The sequence below is a fragment of the Embiotoca jacksoni genome, unplaced genomic scaffold, assembly GCF_022577435.1.
Source record: "Embiotoca jacksoni isolate LCO1_2020_lvr unplaced genomic scaffold, fEmbJac1.0.p SCAF_14, whole genome shotgun sequence".
In the NCBI taxonomy this organism is placed as follows: Eukaryota; Metazoa; Chordata; class Actinopteri; family Embiotocidae; genus Embiotoca; species Embiotoca jacksoni.
In genome coordinates this window covers 719548-745459 of record NW_027185274.1, presented here as the reverse complement: position 1 = coordinate 745459, position 25912 = coordinate 719548, and the positions used below count along the sequence as shown (strand labels likewise).

General features: G+C 40.7%; 1 protein-coding gene across 2 annotated transcripts; it reads right to left on the bottom strand.

Moving 5' to 3' along the window:
• Positions 1-603: 603 nt before the first annotated feature.
• LOC138196871 (uncharacterized) lies at positions 604-12587 on the bottom strand. Of its 2 annotated transcripts, none has more exons than XM_069147262.1 (11): positions 12342-12587; positions 10306-10427; positions 9179-9203; positions 8926-8972; positions 8618-8765; positions 8241-8526; positions 7697-7802; positions 7282-7428; positions 5457-5517; positions 4798-4961; positions 604-3063 (listed from the first exon to the last, which is right to left on the bottom strand). In XM_069147262.1, exons 1-11 carry the CDS (start codon positions 12493-12495, stop codon positions 3031-3033), a joined length of 1293 nt encoding a protein of 430 aa, XP_069003363.1. In that variant the 5' UTR covers positions 12496-12587; the 3' UTR covers positions 604-3030. The 2 variants fall into 2 exon arrangements, with proteins under 2 accessions (XP_069003363.1, XP_069003364.1); XM_069147263.1 differs by having other exon boundaries at positions 9179-9200.
• Positions 12588-25912: the final 13325 nt, after the last annotated feature.

Sequence of the window (25912 nt, the reverse complement as noted above, 5' to 3'; positions counted from 1 at the left end):
TTTGACACCAAAGGGTATAAAAGTCTGACCCTTTTCCAAAACAAAAGGTTTTTGCACCAATTGTTCTTTTTACATAAAAAACACAAAATAAATCTGTATCATTTCCAAACAGCATCCAAAAAGGCTAGGGCTAAATATTTGTCTAATCAGTAAACATTCTCACAGATCTAAACTTCAGTCCTTAATCTTCCCCTCTCTCGTGAAGTGTTTTCCACTGAAAAACATTTAAAACATGACACGAGTGTTCCGTGTTTCTCTGACTGCCCGCTGCAGCCAGGAGACCTTTAATCAATTCTAACTGCACACCATGTTGTGCTCTTCCATATCAGAAAGGTTTCACGTGATATAATTAGCTCTATTATGCAAGTCAATATTTCTTGCCGAGTTTCTGGCACGTCCCTCCATGTTTGAAGCAGGCTGTTGGCAGCCTCTGATCCCAACTCATAACGATGCCGTTCAATGTTTAAACCAGCTCAATTGCGGAAAATTTACATTTATTTAAAAAAAAATAATAGAAAATTGTTCAATCCAAACTGAAATCATCCTTGAATACTATTGAGATCCTTGATGCAATGAAAGATGAAAACAATGTTTACTGAACCCACATGTTTATTGAATTATTTAAGATGAGATTGCATATGCTGTTACAGAAGCACAAACTGTGCTAATCACAACCAATACAGCACTCTGAATAATAATGGATTACAAAACAATGCACATGTTATACAAAGAGCTCATGGAAACACATATAAACATTGTATATGGATGTTTATGATGTTACAATTGTGTGTAATTTCATTTAATACATGTCTTTTTTTTTCTTATATTTGACATTATTGTTTCCTCAAAGCTTTGGCATTCGAGCAGAGAAAACTTAATGAATTGAAAAAAGTTGAAAATCAATTAGAACAAAACTGAGATTGAGATTTATATGAAGAGTTTCCACAATATATATATATATATAGATATATATATATATCTATATATAATATATATTTGAATATCGATCGATCGAGTGTTTTACAGTTCACACTTATTGTGGAATAACACCGCATTACACTGACTCAATATTACTATCTGCAGTATCTCACTGGGGTTATCGAGTACACACCTGCTTCAACCGGTTTTGCAACTGGAGCTTCTTTTGACTGATGTGATGAAATGTCGTGACACGTTTATTTTTTGAGAAATCTGTAACTGAAACTATGACATCAGACAACTTTACCACAACCAAAACAATCTGCATTACTCAAAATCCCCCAAAACCTGGAATAACTCCTCAGTAACTCCTTACAAGGAATCACTTAATAGCCTTGATTATCAGTTTTGATTATTATAAAGTGCAGATATACACCAACCTTTTCTCATAGTAATGTGTTATGCAATGATTTGATTATTCATGTTCCTAAAGAAAAAAAGTAGTGTAATCAACTAAATTACCCATATTATTACCCATAAATACCCTGCATGTAATGATTATTTTCTATTTTACATGCAACTGTCAGAATACTCACTTAAAGTATATTCTTAATCTTTAAAAGCATTTTCCATTGACTTTCTCTTTTATGACATAAAATACAAAAGTGATCCAGTGTTGGCATGTCGACTAGAAAACTAATTCCAAATATTTGGGAATAAAAAGAGAGAATTCCCGAGAAAAGTAGCACATGCTTTTCACATGCTTTGAACTGGTTCACAGTATATAATACATGATAAATGCCATAAAGATATATTATATTAGATGCAGTGCAGCACTATGTCCCGACACCCTCCATAAAAAAGAAAACAGAGTTTAAACATGTTTGACATGTATGGCAACACAGGGAGGCCGACACGTAGCTCCATCTCTGTTCAGCAAAGAGTTGTCTGACTCAGCACAACGACTGAGTGCAGAGTAAGTTGAAAAACATTCCTTCTTACGACTCCAACATTATTTTCACCGTGTCTTGTTAACCAGCTGGCCAGCCACTAATACATCCAAGATTTACCTGTTGTTAACCAGTTTTATCAGAGAGAAAAACGCCCCAAAACAGGCAATGATCTAAAGTTTGTTGGTTTTCAACTTCAGTCAGTGAGCGAACTACTCGTCCATCTATTTCTGCACGACTAAATACAAGCTCACTGCGCTGCCGTGTTTTCATCTGCATCATCTTTGAGCTTCACTGAACTCACTTCGACGGCTCTCCAAAAAGATATTAACCTGATCATCTCTAACTTTCACCAAGAACATAATCAAACGATAGAATCTCTCAAAATACGACGTAGCGATTCATGAAATAACAGTGTTACATCACATTTTACCAAGTGCAGCCCAAACGTTTTACAAGTTAAGATTGAAGGCTACAGTGTGTTTGTAAATGGGCTGAGTCATGCAACTAAATATTACTGTATTTACTCCCCACCACCAAAGAATACTTATTACAACGTAACGTCCTCTGGTACAAACGTCCTTTAGAGATCCAACATGTAAATTCTATGAAATATCTCCGGCTGGATTCCAGCAGGAAGGGAAACAATGAAACAACAATGTAAAGACAACAACTTTATCAGCCTTGTTATTATCGTAATCACAGATGTCTATAAACTCAAACCCTCTGTTTGGAGGATTTCTTAACATGTCGTACGGTAATGAGGACTTTCCCTCCCTGCTGGAAACTCTCTGGGCTTTTTAAAAAGATCAGAGCTGTTGAGAAAAAGACTCGTCACACTCGCGTCTCTCTGAAACGCTGTCATAGATTTACGTTGAATCTCCAGGGACACACTAATCAAGGACAACTTGTTACTACATCGTAACAAACAATGGAAGTTTCATAGAAACCAGCTAATGGGCAACTGGCATTTCTGTGCAGGTTATAATAAACACGTGATTGCAAGTCAGGCGTTTTTACCACACACAGAACATCAGATGCTTTACATAGCGGGCCTGAACTCATGCTTAGAGAGAGAGAAGACTCTCCACGACAAATTCAAGCCCGCACCAACTCAAAACATTACTGTTGGGTCTGAAAACGCCCTGCCGGGCGGATCTGCTCAGCCGAGTCTGGGCAGCATACTCCGGCTCGTCTGAGGAAGAAGAACAAAATAGTTAGTGGTCAGAAGTCTGGATCAAATGCTTAAAAGAAATTCACATAACACAGAAATGCAGAAAATGAGATGGCACGTATTCCTAAATGTTGACGATGGTGCAGCAGGTTTCTGCAGCCGAGGTCTTTTTGAGGAATGAGACCATTTGAACCAGCGTTCAGTGAATAAACATAGATGAAGACTCAAGAGCCTTTTCCATTAACAGTTCCAGCACTGGCTCAACTCTACTCATTTCGCGTTGGTTTTCCATTGTCTGTGGATGGTATCTGATATCTGGTACAATTTTCTTTTCACCTACGTCGAGGTTCCAAAAGGTGTCATTAAAACACTGCAGACCACAAACTGCCACAGTGACATGGACTCTCCCTCTTCTTTGTGCCCTGTCCCTCCATCACTGGAAGCAGCTCGTTGCAGGTAGATCAAATCTTTCAGGTTTTACACCCACTTAAGTGTTTGAACGAAACCCGACTCTGTTCCCACACCGACTTGTGTTTGCTGAAGCCCCGCCCACCTAAAAACAGTGAAGTGGAAGCATGTTCGGAGCAAAGCTCTGTCCTGCTTGTATGAATGAACTGACTTCACTAAAAATGTTGTTCTGTGGGATGTTGTATTGTTGTTGTTGATTTTCAAGACGACGTCATAGCAGTTTCATGTGACTTGAGGAGGTTCTGTCTGCAGTGGAAATCCAGAAAAGTACCTGATAACCAAAGCGAGTCGAGTCCAGGTGGTACAACTAGTGGAAATGTGGCTCTAGTGTTTGGTAAAAGTCCAGTCAGGCTGCAAAGCTCTACACACTACTGAGAATTAGTAGACGGATGAAAAACGAGAGAAACAACTGCAAAAACACACAGGAGATGTTGGATTTGGTTGACCTACAGTCTGTTCAGTAGTTTCCCTCCTCTGGGGATCAACAGCTAACAGCTAATGTCATTGTATCCTGCTGTCGTTTCCCTCCTGACAGGAACACCTCTGGCATCGAGTATACTTATTTTCTTTATTCAGAAACGGGAAAGCCCTGGTGGTGAGTACAAATGTCTCTGTGTGATACTTTAAAAACAGACTTTTAAAAGGAAGGGATCAGGGAGGATCCACACCTGAAGTGTCGGTGTCTAAACAGACTGCGTGTACGTTTCATTTCCTAAGTTCACAATGACTAATCATTTGTTCAAACAAAGGAACACGGATCACCTCCTTGAGATGTTGTAACAGGATTTCACTTCTCACTTCTCACTAACCAGTGATGAAGACATCACCCGCCAAAATATCTGCAATTATATTACCCGGAAATCAATGTGTTTTTTGTGCCCTCTGTTTAACACTCAATAAACACGGATGGTTTCTGTCCAGCAGCAGCAGTGAAAAAGAAACAATTTTGCGAGTCGTTCAGGAAGATCTGCAGCTTCCTCAGACCCTTCATTTTAAAATTATTTATGTCGGTGGCTGTAATGGAGCCAAGATGGCGACCGTTTAGTGTCCAGTGTCTCACTCACACAAACTTTTTTTGAGCATTTGAGTGCATCATCCTGGTGCTTGTAGTGAACTGCGTGTTTCTGTACTTGACAGTATGAACGCACTGATGCACTCAAAATAGAGACCGTTAGTACACAAGCATGCCATTTGGAACACAGCTCGTCTCATGATTAGTGTGTCCAGAGTGCAGTCAGTGTTAATCGTGAAACAACGAAAGGTCTGAAATCCAAATTCCTGACAAACCATGGTATGAAAGTAGCTGCCCATCTGCAGCAGACACTCCAGGGTGTCCATCATCTGCTCCCGGCGCAGTGTGTGGAGTCTGGTGGGACCGGGGGATCTGCTGCACTCCAGCTGACGCACAGTGGACTTCAGAGCCAGCGAAGCACACTGCAGGACGCTCATCCCTGAAAACACACACTACAGTTCACACTACAGCCACTATTAATCAGACCGAAACACAACTGAACAACGGGAACTGACAGAAACAAACAGGAGATGAGGATGAAACTTTATAGCGGATCAATCTGACCGACAGTCGACTGTTTCACGACTCACAGATGCTCGATGTCACTTTGGTCTCATACCACTTGCTTTCATTTAAAATCTCACCGTTTGACATATTGATCATTTGTGGCCAAGAATGATTTAGATAAACATATGTGACAGAGTGATTGTGAAGTAACATTTATTCGTATGCAGATGAAAGGTGACTTCCAACTCTTTGGAGTAATTTATCTCATTTTTCCATTTTATTTATTTCTGCTTTATGTATAATTGTTTTACATTGATTGTTTGACACTTTGTAAAGCTCTGTTTAAAAAAAAAAAAAAAAAAAAAAAAGCCTATAAATCAAATTTTTATTAAGAAGCATCAAGGGTTGAAAAGGTCACGGTACTCACCGCAGTTATCGGTGGCTTCAACATCAACGTAGACACCTTCCATCATTGCGCGTTCGAGAACCTGTCAGAAAGCAGATGTTAAAAATATGAGAAAATATTTTAAAGATCGACATCAGTTCCTCTTCTTGCTTTCATTGCTTTAACGCGGTAAACACCAGAGGCTAATGTGTTGCAAAGTGACAGACCAGAGCAAACTCTCCTCAGACTGGTAATTGTAAACTAGAAAGTTGCCTGTAGTTTGAAGTGAACAACACTTCAGCCCTTTGTGAGGTTGGTGGAGGCTGCACAACATTTGATTTACTTACACCCTCTTGATTTGAAACGTAACTGCGACAATGATTTTAAAAACTATGAAGCTGGAGGTAGTCAGAGTGTATTGTTGCCATGCAGTGAGCGGGGATGGGCATTTGAAACAAAAACATTATTCGACTATTATTCAAAGACGAGAGAGGTGGAAGCAGACCTCAACGCCCCGCCTTTAAAGTTCTGGTCTTCACTAACAAACACTTCAACAAAGAAGATAACCCACATGTCACAGCTACGGTCTAAAAGGAGGGATGGTTTCAGAAGGTGTGGAAAAAAAACCAAACAAAAACGATTGCTCTTGACTGTCTCGACACGGTGCTGTGATTCACCAAAACACTGATAAGATGCAGGTATGCGAGGGGAAAAACACATTAGTGCCGTCTTGTGAAGCAACATCTGCTCTGTGCGTCTGAATGGTGTCATACAAGTTAAAAACACGGTTCAGAGGCAGTATTTACTGCGAAGCATGATGGCAGTCTCCATTTAGCTTCGCCCGTGAACACCTGGCATGCCTACTCTACTTCTAATCACAACTACTGTTTAACTCTCAGAACAAAGTGCATTCAAATTCACTCTTCTTATTCTCTGTAAAACAGCGCAGCAAGTTTTTAAAATAACAGATTTGAGCTTTCCGATAATGTCGGTGCCTCGTCTGTGTGACGACATTACATCCCACTTCGCATGAAGAAAAAAACACAATAAAGTATTTGTGGTCCTACAGCTGAGTTATTAGCACGTATGCCCTCAGTGGGCCTCTGGTTTGGGCCCCCGGCCCCGCGGACTCATCCATGACATTTGTTTTCCGTCAGTCACTGAGCACATATCTTTTCCAACTTCTGTCATACAATGTCCCACAAACATGGTTCAGATATTTCCTGACTCAAAACAATCTCCTCCAAACAACTATAAAAATATATCTCTACTCACAATATTTTATGGTGAGATACATGTCAAAATTATTCTTTTCCTTGATATAACGGCTTATATATATATAAAAAAAAATAAAAATAAAAAAAAAATCTCAAAATATTATAAATTAAATGATGAAAGATGTGAATAGCCTAGACTGTCCCGAACAAAACAAGATGGAGCATGAATGGTTAGCCCCTATAATGACCAAGATACATTATGAGCTTAAAAGTAAATATAGTGAAATTACCCTGAAAACAGTCATATATACAGAATATAAACAGACAGGAGCATCATCGACCTTTTAACATTTAAATCGGAATAGCGTGTGGGATACTGAGCCTCCATGTTCCGTACAGCACAGACAAAGCCGTGAAATGGTCAACACATGATGCAGGTTGAAATGCTTTTAACTCCCAACTTGAAAAGATGACACTAATTCAAACTATGTGTGCAGTTGTTGTGTCTAACAAAAACCTGGTATGTTGGTTTTAGGAGAGTTTTTCACTGAGCTGTTTATTTACCATCGGATGTACCAGATGAAACGTCCTGACCTAGAAACCAAAGGTACCCAAATAACCCCCTGGCTTAGATCGGAGGAAAACCTCACCTCCAGGACTCTGATGTAGCCGCTCTCGGCACTGAGATGGAGGCAGGACTTGCCCGAGCTGTTCGTCTCGTTGACGTTGGCTCCCAAGCGGATCAGATCAGCCACCATCAGGTGGTGGTTGTGCTTTGCCGCGTAGAGGAGGGCGGTCTGTGAATGGTGGGCGATAAGACAATGAGGCAATAAGCTAAGAATTTTTAATTGCTGCCACGTAAGCATCCCCGTCATTACACTTCAACTACAAATTGCCCCATTATTTGGTACGAGTCTCCACGATGCCACCGCTTTCTCCTTTTAATTAAGCCGCTGTCTGTCAAATAGCAATCGTGGTCTTTGGTGGCAATAATCAATACAAAATTTTGAAATGAGTGATTTCTATAAAAGTAACTAGAAAGTCCATTAAGACAGTGTACTGCACCATTCCTTCAGAGTCCTTCAGGTCCAGGCTGTTGAGGGCGGCCATCCTTTTACCGATGGCGTAGCCCAACGCTCTCTTTCCCACACAGGCCACTTTATGTAGAGCTCTGGAAAGAGAAGCCAAAACAAACAAAAAAAAAGATTTAAGATTAAAAGGTTTCGCAGCGTCGCCTGCAGCACAACCGCAGCAAACAAGACATGTGAGCAGACACTACAGAGAACTGAAATCAGACCTTATCACGTTTATATTAAAGCCAAAATGCTAAATTGCTGCATCAACGAGGGCAAACTTTGGGGTCTGTCTGTGGCTTTACTTTGAAAAAGCACAGATGTAGCCTTGCACTTCCAGCAATACTGAACTCACTATGGACTAGTTGAAGCAAACAACAACCGAGTCTTCAATTTGAACTGACTCAAGTGACATCCCTGAGACATGATTACTCCGACGCCCGTAAACCCGTAAACAGATGCTGAGGAACACAGTCGCTGGAGCTCCCCTTCACCAGATGGACGCTCTACATGACCACGCAAGACACCCAACTCACGTCCTGCCACGTTCGTCGGGCGCCAGCAGGACGGCGTCGGAGATCTCGCTCAGCTGGCTCTCCTCTCTCTGCAGCTGTGTCCAGAAGAAAGCCGAGCCGTCGGCATTCCAGGGCTCCAACTGCTCCTTCCCTCCTTCGCCGTCTTCTCCCACGTATCCGCTGCCGTCGTACGCAAAGCCCTGAGGGGACCAAGCCTGGCGGTACTCGGATGTACCTGGCGAGTAGCTCATGTCGGACTCGGGGCTGGAGATCATTTCATCGTACTCATCGCTGCCGTGTCCCGCACCTAGGGGGATATAATGTGGGGACGTGTTGCGGCAGTTGTGGCAGTGGTATCGCCCTATTTTAAAAATGTGAATATGCTCCCTGGACATTACCAGTTGAAGACAGCTCAGGCGACACCGGAGGTTCGGAGAAGATCAGATTTTGGGGCAGGGAGTGTGAGGTGTTTCCAGTCCTGAGATCTTCCTCCAGCACCTCAACGATGATTGACAGCTCCTCCAGGCTTTTCGTGGGGTGTTGCGCCTGAAAACCGGTCACAGTTATTGTGCTCGAGTCATTCTAACTGATCGTCAACATGTCATGTGATTTATGGCGTATTATAAAGTTGTTTTTGCACAGGGCTCGAGGAACCGTCTGGAACCGTCTGGGAGCAGCTGGGCTTGATGTTGTTTCCAACACTCACCTTCACGACTTGGCGTCTTGAGCGAGTTTTGACTCGTTTAATTTCTCCTGTGGAGGAGAAAGTGAAGTTTAAGTCTGAGAGTGCTGCACAGTATGTTTGACTTCAAAGTGAAGTCAGAGTTTTGCTGGCATACTGCAGGCTGGTGTCTTATATTTTTGGTTTCTTACTGGAGTTTTTTTTAACTTCTGTATTCACCTGACAGCATGAAGTCAGAAGCTCCTAATATAGTGCATTAGATTTAGGTTTTACTGACCTTTGCCGGTTTTGCGGCATCTCTGCTGCATTCACACATCAGTGTGATGTGGAAAGAAAAAGAAAGAAAAAGAAGATGTATCAGCGTGAGTGGTTTTCTTTATGCTTCAAACATGAATGTAAATGCTGCTATCTAACAATACATTCCTTTCTTGCAAAAATAACAGTCGAGATTTTTACACCAATGCACCGAAAAGGCACATTTTAGATCTCTTTCTGTCACACTGTACAGCAGTGACTTCGACATAAATTCAAGCACTGATGGGACAGACTCCAAATTCCAAGGTAATTCAGAGTACCCGTGATAAACAGACCCGTTTGGCAAAAAAAATAAAACTCTTTGAATTCAACTGTATCTTACAATTAACCAACACTTTTTTTATTTTAAGTTTTTAACCGTGCTGTGGTCAATTTAGTGTCAGGGGAATTATTCCCACAGTTTAAGTGGCCGGCTGGTTCTGTGCATTTTCATTCAGTAAAGACATATTGAATTTAAAAGAAAAAAATAAATCAGGGCTGAGGACAAAACATCTAAAACAAATGAGTCAGTAATGCTGAAAGGATTTCTGTTTAATTCGTTGTGAAACGTCTGACGATGTGAACGGTTTCAGTCATGAATCACTTCCATCCGAGGAAGTCATTTTCACTTGACTTCATTTGAGGCAGCACTTTGAAACCTGAAACTGATTTCAACACATTTTCGAACTTATCTAAATATGATATTTACCATCGTTCCACTGTCATGAAAAGTGTATGGGAGTTGCAAAAAATTAAGAAACTTTACATAAATGTCCACAAGTGTTAACTTTTTTTAAATGATTACCAAAACTCCTTCAAATACTTGGCACATTCGTGAGCCCGTGTGACTTTTGTTTCACCTCTTTGGACTTCCTGATTTCATTTAGACATGAAGTAACAGAGGAAAAAAACAATAACAATGCAATACATATAAACATATTCATCAGGACGGGCAGAAAAAGAAACCAAATGGGATTTCACCGTAACTGATGTGTATCTAGTTTGACTGAATTTAAAAAAAAAATCTTGCATCTGATGAATATGTTTAATCAATATCAGCTATTATTTTCTTTCCCCCCAAAAAAGAGAGAGAGAAAAAAAACAAAGTACCTTCAGATCATGATGTTCCCAGCCTTGAGAGAGACGAATATTTTTCAGTAGATCCCTTACTGGCATTTTGACACGGACTCCAAGGTAGACCTTCTCACCGCCGTACATGGCACATCTTGATCCTGCAAAAAAAACAAAACAATGGATGATAGTCCAATGCGGCAGGATCACATTACGCCGACACAGACAGAATCAGCTTTCCCCATTATTACAAACATTACATGGAACAAGTCAAAGTTTTGCCTTTGTGCCCAAAGTTAATTTTGGTTCCTGGTTCACTAATACCAGGGGTTAAGATGACAGGAACATTTATCTTGTTGTCTCATATGCAGTTATTAACATGAGTTAATGTTTTTTCCTCGCTCCTGTTACTTCCCTGGGTGCGGCTGGCACGCGTGGATTTGCAGCCCCGCAACACTTCATGTGACCGTCCTATTTCTAGCATCACCGCGCCTAAAAAATACTTTTTCTCCTCCACAGTAAATACTTTTTTGTAATTCGATGCTCCTGCAGCAAGTTCAGCCTTGAACCTTCTGGCATCTGACCGAGAGCCCAAGAACACAATGCTAGCCCGCCTAGGTCAGCAACTTGACTGCACCAAGAATCTCAATCAAACCCCAATCAAACCCAGCATGCCACAAAACACACCTCTCCTTTAGATCTGATGTGTAAATAATAATGGAAGTATTTCCGGATGGACCACCAGAAAACTGATCAGAAGGAATGAATTTAGCAAATGACACCATAATGACTCGTGGGGAAAAAAAATTATTAATATAAAACAATTATTCTGAATGAGAGTATTGTTGGAACCAGCTCCACGTGGCCTTCAATGGGCAGTTCTGCACTGGCTTCACTTTTTAGACAACATCTACTTTTATATTCAGGCTACGCCAAAAGACATCCAGTTTTAAAACAACAGAAAGCCAACCCAATGTAAACGGAGTGCAAAGCCATGTCAATAAATGACCATTGCTGAATTTTTTTTTTGTTTCAAGTTTAGACGTTGCTTCGGTTTCAATTCCTTGATATTTGCGCATGTTGCTACCACAAATGCTTAAATTCAAAGTCTTCACCGACACCACACTGGTCTCTGACTGGACCGCCCTTCAGAGTGGCTAAATGCTGATATTCAGACTATAATGGCAGTGAATGAGCAGTAGGTGTCATACAGGTGTTTTCAGGGCCAGACTTTTATCAAATGTTTGAGGAAGATTGGAATATGTACATAAGATTTACAGCAACTTATAGTTTCATGGCAAGATGCTCAAAATGGCCACCACGCCACGGGAACACTCATCGGCAAAAACAAATTATTTTAACAACTTTTAATCCCAAACATGATAATAGTGCGCAGAAAAAATGTTAAGTCGGTCCGACAAAATCCCTAGTAGGAGTTCGTTAAAGTACAACATGTGCGAATCGCCCAAAATGGCGGACTTCATGTTGAGTTGACATGGTGCAATGAAACTTTTTTGTACGTCTAGGTGTGATACACATGTCCACCGAATCTCGTGCATGTACGTAAATGTAGCTGCCGGGGCATCTCTTTAGTGGAGTCACGAGTGGACGTGGCCAAATGGGTCGCTCGCGCCTTCTCAAGCCATTTGGCCACGCCCACTTGCGATTCCACTAAAATACGACATTTTTCACCGGGAGAGATGTGTGTACCAACTTTCATGAGTTTTTGACTATGATAAAGCCTCCAAAAAAGAAGCAATTCATTATTAAGAAGAATAAGGAACGAAAAGAAAAATAATTCCTTGCGTAACAATCGGGCCTGAGCACCGATGGTGTGAAAGCCCTATTGGGATAAAAAAAAATAAAAAATAAAAACGGGATCAAGTGTTGCCATATTAAAACGGTTACAAATAGTTTTAAAACAGAGCATTTTTTTTTTTCTGATTGGCGCATCACAGATGAGCTAAAACTAATATTTGTTGTCAAAACTGAACATTTATCTTCTAGGTGTGGACTGAGGAGCGACAACGACTTACTGAGGCCGCAAAGCACGTGACCCTGAGAAGTACCCCTACCTTTCTTACTGCCGCCCACACCGCGGACGGTCCCGCTGGGGACAGGTGCGTCCGACTCGGCGGAGCTCGCTGAGATTTCCGCTGCCAGAGGAGAGAGACCAGCCGCCCCACCGCTTCCTTCTCTCAAATCCCTTCTTTTGTACCTTCCTCTCATCTCGTACAACTCCTGAGGTGAAGAGTTGAAAACAAAATAGTGACACAGTTGCTGTCGCTGGTCGTAACTTGAACCTGATCCAGTACGGGATGGGTCCCCCTCACCTGTTCGTCTGGTCACGACGCGCGGGCAGCTCAGTGCGTTAAATGCAGTAACGTGACACCGGTTGTTGCGCAGAGGTTGGCGGGCCACGCCCACTGCTCGCAGGTAAATGTCGAAATAGCGCTCAGTCCCACCAGATGCTCGTAGTCATCTGGTGTCGATGTGGAATCTGTTTCGTTGAGGGCAGATTATTTTGTAGATCCATTTTGAATGAGGGGCAGTTTATTCCAAAGAGCAGAAAAGGGGTCTTAGAGCTTTTCAACCAGCTGTTGAGGATGGTTTTAATCTTTAGATAATGTGTTAAAAGATTAACCAATGTGACTGGGAACAAACAACAAAACTTTGAAAAAAGAAAAGTAATTAATGGCAAGTTCGGGTTCAGTTGAATTATGTCTCCGTGTACCTAAACCGAAAGAGTTAGCCACACCTGTGCAACGAAACCGAAATGTAATTCTCCGTCGTATGCCTGCAAATAACTTACAAAAAAAAGAAGAAGTTGTGTTGACATTTCTTTTACTGTGTTTACATTGTTTTATGTTTGTTTTAAAGCGACGTTCACATCACTCTGTCCGCAGCGCAGCGCCAGAGAAAGGGCTCAGTGAGTTATGTGAAAATGTATTTGTTAATAGTGAATGTTCCTTCGTTGGATGACTCCGTGAGATAAAAGCCAAAGGCTTATCGTGATTGACACACTCAGCATTCTGCCCGCGGTGTGCCTGACAGAGGAAATGACCTGGATAATCTATGAGATGGTTTGGAGGCACGAACACTCTTTACATCTCAGGGCAGGGTTAACGTGACAGTGAGCTCCTTCAGAGGAGAAGTGAATGTATGTGATGTTGCAACAATGAGCAGTGAAGCCTAATTAAGATGAGCAGAATCTGGAGAACACTTTGTTCCAGTTCAGAATAATGAATACATGTTGTTGGGGAGGCATTTGTTGTTGAGCTGGGTGAATGAGAGCACATGGGCAGCTGCTCTTTTTATATGGCCTCTCAGTGGGTTGATTGTGGATACTTGCTCCTCTCACAGCAGGTGAGTGGCTCTTCTCTCTAAATGTAGTCCGTCTCAATGAGTCTAAATTTTTGTTCATGTTTTGTATCTCCATGCTGTCCTTTTCTCTCTCTGCTCTCCTCTCGCCCCAACCGGTCGAGGCAGATGGCCGCCCACCTCTGAGCCTGGTTCTGTCGGAGGTTTCTTCCTGTTCAGAGGGAGTTTTTCTTCCCTCTGTTGGAGGTTTTTCTCCCTTAAAGAGGAGTTTTTTTTCCCTCCTAGCTTATGTGGGAATTGTTGAATTGTCGGGTTTCTCTGTATAATGCTGTAAAAGTTCTGCTGTAAGGACGTTAATGTGTTAAGTGCCATGAAATAACCTATGTTGTGATTTGGTGCTATATGGAAGGCAAGACAATAGCTCTCAGATAACACCTGTCTTTTGTGAATAACAATTGTATTTTTAATAACGGGGACCGTCACATGCTGATGACGTCACAAAACTTTGCACCGCTACAGGCGTATTAAACAACTGTGAAGTTTCCCGGGTCACGACGTAGTAATCTGTATGGAGTGGGAATTTAGGGAGTCACCTGTCAACCTGCATGTCCTCGGATGTGTTTAGTTTGTGGTAAACAAAAAAAAGGCCCGTTTTTTGGGGATGAATTGTTTATAATGTAATTCATTAAAAAAAAAAAAAAAAAAAGTGTAACAAAAATACTCTATCAGTACCGTCACAGTTTCACTCTGAGCGCACACCTGCTCTCCAACATCCACATCTCAGATCATTTTGTGAATTTGTTCTTCAGCTCTTTAGCTGTGCTTTTCTACCTGATCATGTTTTTGTTTGTTTATAATATATGACCTCTGGATGCAAGGATTCATACAGTTATTTCTGACACTGTGGATTTACCTCCTTAAAGTTTAATACTCCAGATTGTTCGGTGCAAAGCATACAAGCATTTAATATTACTACTGGAGCTTTCACCCGATATAATATAGTCAGAATGTACATCCATCCGCTCAAATGAAGACAAGGAACCAGACATGTGCCTGCTTTTACACTCGTACCACTGACTGATGAAATGGCCCCCTCACAGGCCTCTCATAGAAATCATCTGATCAATTCACTGACCCCAAATGTATATTAAATATATATTACCCTTGCATCATTGTTATAAGTTGTATTTAGTTGGTCAGCCTCTCTTTTAAATTCAATGTAAACCACCGAGTTCTCCCTGAATGTTCTCCCTGTACTGTGTAAAGAAAGCTGGCCTCGCCTCACGGCAGCTCTGCCTGAGGTGTTTCACACTCAGCCAAGAACAACACAGTCCATAATATGAAGCCTTACACTAGATCCAGAGGTGCTGAATTGTAAAACCGACAGGAGGATGGAGGTCTTAGCATTTAATGATGCAAACTGGGATTGAAAATGAAAAAAAAAAAAAAAAAAAAAAGTGCTGAATTTTAATTTTTTTGGTGGCTGAAACCTCTGTTTTTTTAATCCATCTCAGAACTGCTTTTTCAGACTGGCTGTAGTGACGGATCTCCACCGTGAAATGATGTCTCTACTGGCTCCTGCAAGAGAACTTTCAGCCTGTCTTGCGTCATCTTCTCATGAAGCTCTAAATGAAACTGCTGTGTGGCGTTTTGAATGTCCAGTCCTCTGGCTCCATCTAGTGTTTCCAGCTCCATCCATTGCCATCTATACCCGCTTTATCTTGAACAGGGTCACAAAAGCTCACTTTGGGCGAAGGCAGGGTAAACCCTGGACAGGTCGCCAGTCCATCCCAGGGCCAACACATAGAGACAAACGGAAACACAGACCATCCACGCGCTCATTCACACCTAAGGGCAATTTGTAGAATCACCAATTAACCTGAGGTGCATGTTTTTGGATGGTGGGAGGAAGCCACGGAGGCACAGGGGGAACATGCTAAGTCTGCACAGAAAGGCCCCGGCCCGGAATTGAATCCGGAACCTTTTCGCTGTGAGGCAACAATTCCAACCATATCATCTTACAAAATGTTTGTTAGGACGATTTGTAGTTGCGAGAGTTCACCACTAGGTGACGGTAGTGGATAAGAATGAAAACGGCCTGTCACAGGTAGGACTGCCCCTCTGAGAGTCCGTTACTGTGTTACTAGGTGCATTGTGGAAGCTTTTCATATCATGTTGATGTCCTTGTATTTACACTTTATTATTACTTATGCAGGTCGATGAGGAGCTGCTGTCAGTGTGTCTTTCCATTGGTGAACTCTGACCCTGTTCACTGTGATATTAGATTAGATTTAAACTTTATTAATCCCACAGTGGGGAAATTTAGTAATTGAACAATAGGTTTGTCTCCACAGATTCACACAAGTAAAGGCAAGTTACGACTGATATCAGTCAAACAAATGTGATAACCTGCTTTGATGCCTAAAAGGAACATTGTGTGCACCATTATACCTGCATATAATATGACCTGTGTGTGTGTGTGTGTGTGAGGGGGGGGGGGGTATCAAGTCATGGTTTGCTTTGCTTCCTACAGTGGAAACTGTACAAGCCCTCACTTGTGTGAAGGTGTAGGTAGTGTTCATTAAATGAGTTTCAGTACAACCTGTGAATACTTTCACTGCCTCTCAAGGAAACGCTTTTGACTCACATGGAGTTGTGAAGCACCTTGCTATTGTGTGACTGAACAGAACCCACACAGACCTGCTTGAAACATAAAAAAAATAAAATAAAAAAAAAAAAATGATTTGTCTCATTTACAGTTCAGGTCGGACATATAAGTTACCAAAACTGTTATGCAATTTCAACATTTCCCCCTTTTTAAAATTTTTTTTTTTTTAACACCGACATGTTTTAATAAATAACAAGCCAGAAGTTCAAGCAATGTTCAAAGTTCAAGCAAATGTGGGTAGAACCTGAGGGGGAAACAGATAAAATGGCTAACTCCTTGCACAGAAGATAGAAAGTGATTTTTAGTGTTAAATAATATTTAAAAAAAATGCATTATGTTAAAAGCAGCTTCTTGGATCAGTCAAATCTATTTAAGTGCATGCCCACACTTGTCCCACTCACTGAAGTAATGATAAACCACAAAAAAAACACACACACACACACACACACACACACACACACACACACACACACACACACACACACACACACACACACACACACACACACACACACATCACTGAACAATTATGAGTCATTCTCACAAAAGGACTCTTTCTTTGTGTGTGTCACTGTATGCACACAAAAAAGATGGATACATTTTTTAATCATTACTCAGAGAGATTTTAACGTCCGAGGCTTCTCACCTCATCTGACCCGACCTGTGAATCATTTACCTTTTAGAGGTTTTGAGTGTTAAAGTGTCATAACAGTCACTCACCCCTCACCCCCAGTTCAATTTTCCGCTTTAATAACAAGATGGGTAAAGTCCCTCTAGTGTGAGGACTACATGCTGCTCTGCCACGGGTATGGGAGCAATTACCAGGTCTGGGCAGTTCTGATGGAAGCTGATGTTTAACTAAGATTAACAGTAAAAGCACCTGGCACAGTTATCCATGTCCCTCCTCAGAAACTGAAAAAGGGAAGTTCCACAACTTCCTGAATATTGCCGCCAAACTGAGAAATGTTTTGATGGCTTCAGGATATATTGATGTTCTTCCTCCATATTTTTCTTTCTATTAAATGTTGCCTCTTTGTTCCTGTGTGTTATGTATAAATCTTATAATTATAGGCCACTGTGAAGTTACAGTATTTTGCTGACCCTGCAGAATGCCTGGCCTCGCTCTGCATGACAACTGAAGAGTTCAGTTCAGTGGATCAACCATTTCTGATCCTTAAGTATTGCAATCAAAGTGTTTGTAGTAACATGTACATTCATATCAGGACTACTGATTTAAAGATAAAAAAATACAACAACTACTACACTAAAATGAGCAGTGTCTGATCATTACACACATTGTTGGGTAGTTTAATGTTGACAATATGTCAAATTGAATTAGATCATCTTTTGTTTTAGTAAGTAAGCAATAACTATAACTACAAAAAAAAAGCACTACAATAAATCCCTCATGGGGCAGTTCAATAATTCAAGTATACAATAACATAATAAATGGATGTTTTCAAGTAAAGTCCCTAAAATCTGTACTGAAGTGCAGTACTGGAATAAATGTACTTTCCACCGTTGCCCACAGGAGGCTGCAGATGTCCTAACTCCACCACAACCAGAGCCACGTAAGCAGAGAGAAACTGGACACACTCATTCTCTCAAATCTGTAGCTATTTGTATCAGAGCACAACAAAATACTGGATTTTTGGGACCAATACCAAAATTAGGGAGTTTCGGAATATACAACATATATACAATTTTTTTTTGCAATGGCCCACATAATGTGGTTTTTAAACTCTGACATTTGTAACAAACATATAATCAAGGCAGAATATTTTCCATTTTATTGTCCACACTTACGTAAGTGAATTGAATTCATTCATTATAAATAACTATTAAAAAGAAAAAAAACCTTAACCCCAAGCATCTTTTTCTGCATTATGTTCTGCAAAAAAAAACCAAAAACTTTTCACATGGACCTTCATATACATTTGTTCTGATATATCAGTGACAAACCAATATATAATATGTCAGTTAGGCACCAGTCAGGAGGTTTTTTTATTCAACCAGTGCACTGCACAATTTTCTTCAACTTATTTTTGCTACATTGTTATATTGCTCTTGGTCACACTGCACATGAGCTCAAAACAGGAGGGAAACTGTCCTTTTATTTTTTGAAAAATCACTTCAACCAAATATTAGCGATCAGATTTCAATATCTCACTATTAGTAAGGATTTTCTGCCTGAACTTGTGAACTTCGTATGTGTTGCTGGATATTCTTTCACCTCGTCTCTCTGTTTGAACATTTGCTCAACCGGAGCAGCTGTGCAAGCACTTAGCAGCTTTTCCCGTCCGGGTGTTTGTCTGCAGGCCTTCACGGCTCAAATTGGGTTCCTCTGCACAGGTGAAGGGCCGGCCAGCATCCCTCTGCTCGTGTGTGTTTGTGTATTGTGTGTGTCCATGACAGGGAGAGAGTGAGTGAGAGTGAGTAAAAGGTGAGAGTGAAGCCACAGTCCCCCCAGAGAAAGATTTGTGTGCTCTGCAGGTACAGGCGTGCTCAGGCCCTTCGAGGCCTGGCATGTACACACAGGCTATGCAGAGCTGGAGCCTGGCATGCATACAAACACACACACACACACACACACACACACACATACACACACACACACACACACACACACACACACACACACACACACACACACACACACACACACACAAACACACACAAAGCACTCCCCCCAGTCACTACACTTTCAGCCTCTTTTCACCCCCTCTGGCCGCCTGTCTGCTTTATTATTTACCATTACACTCCATCATTTGGCTTTCATGCAGGGGCTGCTGGGACAGCGCTTCAACAGCAAATTTGCATGCAAATGAAATCTACCATAAATACACGCATATATCACACGATGCCTGGGACCACCCCTCAAAGGTCTGACTGTAAGGTAACGACAGGTTTAAGTGTGGAAGCTGTGGAGACCGCCAAAGATACATAAGATGATAGAAGCGTAGAGCTCCCACAGCCCACAAAGAGAAGTACAGTGAACTGCTGTGATGTGTACGGTGCAGTTTATTTATTGCAGAGGCCTCTGCATCACACACTGGGGTCAGGTGCAGTTATGCAGTAACACTCTGCTTATAGTAACAGAAGCTACCCCGGTTTTGCATTAAACTTCATGCATGAGTGTCCTCGTGTGTTATATTTTTTCATGTCTTGGTCAAAAGTAGGCTTTATAATATACAGATAAACCTTTGTGTGATAACAGGGCTGTTTATGCTCTCAAATTACAACAAGAACTGGATTTATTGGATTGTTGATTGTCATTTTTCTGAGTTTTCTGTGCACACTCAGACATTGTGTCGGATCAAAAACCAAACTTTGTGTGCCACGGCGGTAAGAGGATTTTGATTGCTGGTATTTTCATGTTTATTTCAGATTTTGTTTCCATTTTAATGTGTGAAAACACATGTAGTTATGGAACTGCTGCCTCAGCTTAATGAGCCGAATAACAAAAAACGAAAATAAAGAAATGGAAATGAACAAATCTCATGTCTCCTTGAGGTGCACCTGCTCCAGAAAGCACTCGTTTTTGCTGTCAGCATCGCGGTCAAAGTCCATGGAGATTGCGGTCAGACACTGTGGTGTGGACTTGACCTATGACCCCTTTTGTCTGCATCTGAACATTTTGAGAAATCATATTTCTGCGCTCTCCATGTGTTACATTCTGATTGAATGATTTCAGCAATTTCTCTCCCCAAGTGCAACCTGCCGTCTGCATTGTTATGTAGCTCATATTTTCTGCAAAACTCATATTGTGTAATTTGTAGCAGCACAAAATGAACAGATCGATGTCATCACAGGGAGGATTTTTATAGCACTGAACAATAATAAGGATAAGCACGAGCTTGTCAAATACTGTAGTGGGCCAAAACTAAGAAGGTGTGGGCCAAACCCAGGTTGGGCCGCTCTGCTCTAGAAGAATGTCTGTGTTACTGTGGAGTCCTCAGCTTTAACGGCCCCTGGCAGCTTCTTTTCTCATGCACCCAAAAACATGCTCTCCGACCTGACGTGTTGATCGAAGAGTAAACCATGTGTTCAATCTTCATTAATCGTTGTTGCTTTAAAAAAAATCATGACATAATTATAACTGCATCATCAGCCCATTGTGACATACAGTCAATAACAAGATAAGAAAATCCACACATGTGAAGAGATCGACAGGTGAGTCCTGTCACTTGTGTCTTTACCGGCGGGTCGGTTGGATGAGTGTGTTGAGGGCCCTCAGTGTCTTGCAGGCACTTTGAATGAGTAACGAAGCTACCGTCGATTGAAATAGCTGCCCAACTCCTTCAAAGTGTTGTGAAAGCAGAAGAGATAGTATCAGTGCTGAAACCCAGCCCACAGGCTAAACTGACAAATGAGGCTCCCAAAGAGAGAAAAATGACTGCTCATGGGCAGATGGCTCCACGTTTCGCTCTCTTTTTTTTCAGCTCTTTCTTTCATGTTTCAGTCCCTCTCTTTCTCTTTCCCCCCTCTTCTTTCTTTCACACACTCTTCTTTCTTTCACACACTCTTCTTTCTTTCACACACTCTTCTTTCTTTCACACACTCTTCTGTCTTTCACACACTCTCTTGGAGGTCTGTCACCAACCTATCTGCTCATATCCACACCAGTGTCCTGACTGAATCCCTCATTATAAACAGTCACAGTCCCCTTTTTTGCATCAGCTATCTACATTAAACCACACTTTGCATCAGTCACTGCGCACATTCAAAATCCAGCAGATCATAACTTTCTAGTATCACTGAAGTACCGGACTCGTTGGAGCTGCTGCGAGACTCAGTGTGAAAATGTAAGTCTGAGCTTTTACTCTGCACCTTTTTGTTTTGCTTCGCAGCACCATGTCAGGTTCACTGTGAGGAGCAGCATTAAGGTTCTGATGTGGAAGATTTCAAAAGGTCTCACACAAACCTTTAGGATCTAAAAGTGTGGTTTGCATCTCTGTAAATAGCATCAAACCGATGGAGTGCATTGCTATGAGCATTCGTGTTCTTTCTCATCACTACTGACTGGAAATGTATTTATTTATTTAAGGAAAATAGGCATGATGTGAGGGCAGAGGCAAAACATTTCAACCGTCTGTAACTGACAAAGTAAGAGTCACAAACTACCACCGAAATTACAACAAAATATAGACTTAACATGGAAATATTTAGTGAATCTAGCCTTCAGGCAGTGAAACATGCAGACGTGTAGTTTCTACTTGTGGTTTTCGTGCGTTGCTGGTCAGTGAACCTTGAAGTACATGCAGGTGTTTCCCAGATCAACACAACACTGTGTTGAGACTCCAGATTTTTGCAGCTAATCTCAGTGGTGAAATGTAATTTACTTACTCAAGCATTCATTTTTTCTATAGTTCTATATAGCAACTTAGAAGCAAATATTGAATTTTCTTTAGCCCTTTGGATTTATTTGACAGCTTTAGTCATGTGTTACTTTATAATCTTTTTTTTTTTTTTTTTACTTATATCATAAATCTTTATGAGAAATGATACCATGTGATATCTTAAACTAGCCAACAGTATGTGTCAGTAAAGCCAAAATCATTTGTCAATTGGCAGAAATGTATAATTGTTTCAGTCGTGTAACAATTGCTGAACATTTTTATAGTTTCAGATTTTAAATGTAAAAATATGATACTGCTTTTCTTTTCAATTATTTCAAAAATAATTGTAAGGATAAGAATAAAGCACCTGTTGTGAACGCCTCTCTTTGGGCTCGGAGTAAAATTGAAAACATTTCTTCTATTTTAAAACCCAACAATCATCAGATTCATCAATGACCACTAAAGTGTAGCAGTGAAGGGACTTCTTTCTGTATTAATTACTTTTTCTTTTAATTCTTGAAGTATATTTTCCAGATGATGCTTAAGTAATCTTTTCCAGTGCAGATTAGAATGTCTTTTTCAGCAACTGCACTGCAGCATAATAAGAATTGAGAGAAATGTGCACTACTGTTATGTTTTTCTTGTAAACTAGCCAGACATTTTCAAACAAGCAATAAATATCACGCTTTCTGTCTGTCACCAGAAAGAGGGGAAATGAAACTGAGCTGCATATCTGCGAGCTGCCTCACAAGTGGATTCAGTTTGACCCAAGTCACAGAGATTTGACCGAACACATTTCACGGTTTGAACATAAAGAAACATAAACTGTCTGCGAAGTCCTGCATCTGTAGAACATCTGGAAGGCTTCTCAGGAAAATCTGCTATTAATGTAGTTTACTGTGTTCTGTGAAGATGTCTGAACAGTATGATACACACGAGGACCTTCTTTTTTCTAAAGCAGACAGTTAATATGTATTTTTTTGTTATGTAAAAACATTTTGTTTGTAAGATATTAATCTTGAATTGTGAATTTGCAGCTCCATTCTGAATATCTTAAGTGATAGCAGTAAAACCTGGAGCTAACTGTCGTTCGAGCCTCTTTCACGACTCCAAAAGAGGAAGTTAACCACAATGTTGTTGAGTGTGAGCACCATAACTGTTTGCTATCAGGACAGCACTCAGCTGAACACACTCAGCAAGACTTTTTAGAAATGATGTTTAATTAGCACCTGCCTGAAACAGTTATCAACGCACTTTATGGAAATTAGATAAACAATATATTTCCATTCAGAATAAATCAATTCTTTGTACTCCATGATTTTATTTACATCTTCTTCTGCAGACCAATTAACATCAACCAAATATCAACGCAAACAGTATAATTCACTGCAATCTCATGCTACTTTAGTCAATAATATCTTAATCTCTTGGATTATGTAACCACTTTCTGCAGCAGACAGGACAGAATGGAAAGATTCTATAATTACAGGGTGTTCAAACAAAGAATTAAAGATTTAAAGCACTTTATGTGACATTTCTTTGTGCGCAGGTTTATGTGATCACAGCCATTTTGAGATACTGTATTAACACAATTACCACAAACACATGAGTCTTGACAAGAAGCCCGGCAGTTTACATCATGCATCTGACAGGATGGTGTCACCAGGTTACATTTGAAGGAACATTTTTTCAGTGTTACTCGCGTTTTTCCAAGGAAAGCAAATATTGTTTACTGGAAGGGAGGGGCGGCGGTGGAGGTGATTCACTGTGTCATATCTGGACACACCCAAGGATTATCTCTCCTGATATTGGGCCTTGATCAGACCGTATTTTCTCATTTCTTGTACCCAGATTGATTTTTTTAAGTCTGGGTAGCAAAATAAAAATCCCAAATGTGATTTCTGCAAATTGGATCCAAACCACATTTAGAGGCGGTTTGAAACGCGATCCCAATTGGATTTCTACTTCTTCTATGATGCTTTGGCGTTGGAAAGCTGTGCAACCAGCATGACTACGCTGACGTCACTGCAGCAACCCAAGCAGATAGGTTGGTGACACACCGAATCTGATCTGCTCACTTGCCATAAACATGTTAGGAGGCCACATTGTTACAGTCTTTATATGTTTAAACGCATTTTTTGTTTTTAATTTAATTTCCTAACTGTCTCATTGAGGGCCATAGTGTCAGGGGAATTTTTTTTTTTCTGTTATTTAGATCCATCTAAATGCAATGACAACAAAGTTGAAGTGAGCCAAACATTGCCACTGCCGTAAGTCTTATTCACCCCAAATTTCAAATGAGCTTTGATAACTATAAACCTATTCAAACTACTACCTGAATTTACTATAAAAAAAATTTCCCCCAGAGTTTTTATGTATCTAATTGTTTACTGCATGCCAGTAACAGTTGGTTGTTGTTTATCTGTTTCGGTCCTGGCAGGTGGTCACCATCGCCGTCATTGTTGGCCCAGCATTTAATACAGGGGAAGAAAAAGTGATTCAGAGAGGGATTAAGTGCTGAATATGTGCACTGGGTATGAAATCAACTCAGGCTTTAATGCTGTGCTTGTGTTCAAACTGTCTGATCAACACTAACAGCAGCAGGGTCTCGCTGTTGTTCTGTCCACAGCAATTTCCCCTTCTTAACCTGAACACCTCCACCACCTGTTGTGGTTCTGTGATCCTCTACCTGATATTAATCTTACAATAAATCAGACCAGTTATCTCTGCCAACTGTGGAGGAGGTGTGCTGGGGAAAACCCCTTTTATACTGCACCCAGATTGGTGTTGTGGTGTTCTCTCTGATTTTCAGGTCATCAGATATTTGGACCAACAACATTAAGGTCTAACAACAAGTTATTGTGGTTTTGGAGGGATGGGGTAATCAGTGTTAGGAAGGTTACTTTTGAAATATAATATGATGGATTAGTTACCATGTTATATTGTAACTAATTCAATTGCTTTATTAAAGTACTGTAACCGACATTATATTTGAATACCCTTTGAATAGAAATTCTAACAAACTGGGCAATAAAGCTATATTTAAACTCGGAAGTGTAAACCGCCCAACATTATTCGACATGGATTACTTTTAAACTTTTATAAAAAGTGCCCAATATAACTTAAATGAGGATTGTAATGTTTTAAAGTAGATGTAAAGACCTAAGTAGGAAGTTGCACATGCGTGAGCCCTTGCAGAGCTTTAACCTGGTGTGGTGTGACAAGAATAGACAAGAGAGCTGATGAAATAATCCCTGATGCATGGATGTATGCCAGAAAAAAAGATTAAAAAAAAGAAGATTGCAGCACATGCAGCTGAGTCATCGTGCAGGCACGGCGGACCGATTCTTGACCAGCACATGAACCTTAACTAGCTCATTGATGTTTACTCATTTCTATTTTTCTAGCTGAGGTCTTAAAAGCCTGTTGTCTCTTATCAAGATCTTTTGATTATACCATTGAAGCTGGACTAATTCTCTACTCTTCATGCCTAAACATTGCTGGCAAACCTTTCTCTGGAAAATGCGCCAACCAGATATGGCAGCCCGACAGATCCAGCTGCAGGCTCATATCACTTCCATATTGACTTCTTTCCATCGGTGTAGCTAGAAATTCAGGATTCATTTCAAAATGATGCCAACTGTGTGAAAAGTATCACTGGAAAAAGCCCTGAACTTGTATAAGCAAGTGCCTTTTTTTTTTTTTTTCATTATTAGAAGTATCCAGTTGTCTGGTCAAACGTGAATCCTCATGTGGACATTCGCAAAAACACTTCAAATAAAATCTGAAATGGACTTTTAGGCATTTGTATTAGGTAGGTATTTACTTTATTAATTCCTGAGGGGAATTTTTTTTGAGAGTTTATCTAAAGGTTAATTTATTCATGAATGTTGGTTTACTATTTTTTTACTGCACCAAAAAGCAACACATTAATGTGAAATTAAACTTGAGAGATCGGCAACAAAGACCCATAAAATGCTTCAGAAAGTCTATGGCCATGACGTGCACCCTAAGGGTGGTGGTAAGGTAGCGACGATCGTGTTGTTAATCAAGGAGGCAATGTCATTAAAGAGAACCCGAGTGCCATCAAGCCACAGTTCAGATGGTTTGTTTTCCCTCAGAACACCACAGTGACTGTGTTGACAGTCTGAACCTGGGGGATGAAATCTCGCTGCACAACCCTACGAAAATCAAAGAAACCCCATCTGGTTCCGCTCCTGACTCTGACTCGCCTTCTTTAGTCTTTGACAGTGAACATTTTGCCCCTCTTGCCACTCAAAATACTTCACCTTCCTTGTTATGCTTCATTGCCGTCAGC

Coding starts and splice junctions, on each gene's coding strand:
- LOC138196871 (XM_069147262.1), bottom strand. CDS start 12,495: ATGAGAGGAAGGTACAAAAGAAGGGATTTGAGAGAAGGAAGCGGTGGG. Junction 8,527..8,617: donor GCCTGAGCTGTCTTCAACTG/GTAATGTCCAGG, acceptor ATATCCCCCTAG/GTGCGGGACACGGCAGCGAT. Junction 7,429..7,696: donor TGAAGGACTCTGAAGGAATG/GTGCAGTACACT, acceptor CACCATTCACAG/ACCGCCCTCCTCTACGCGGC.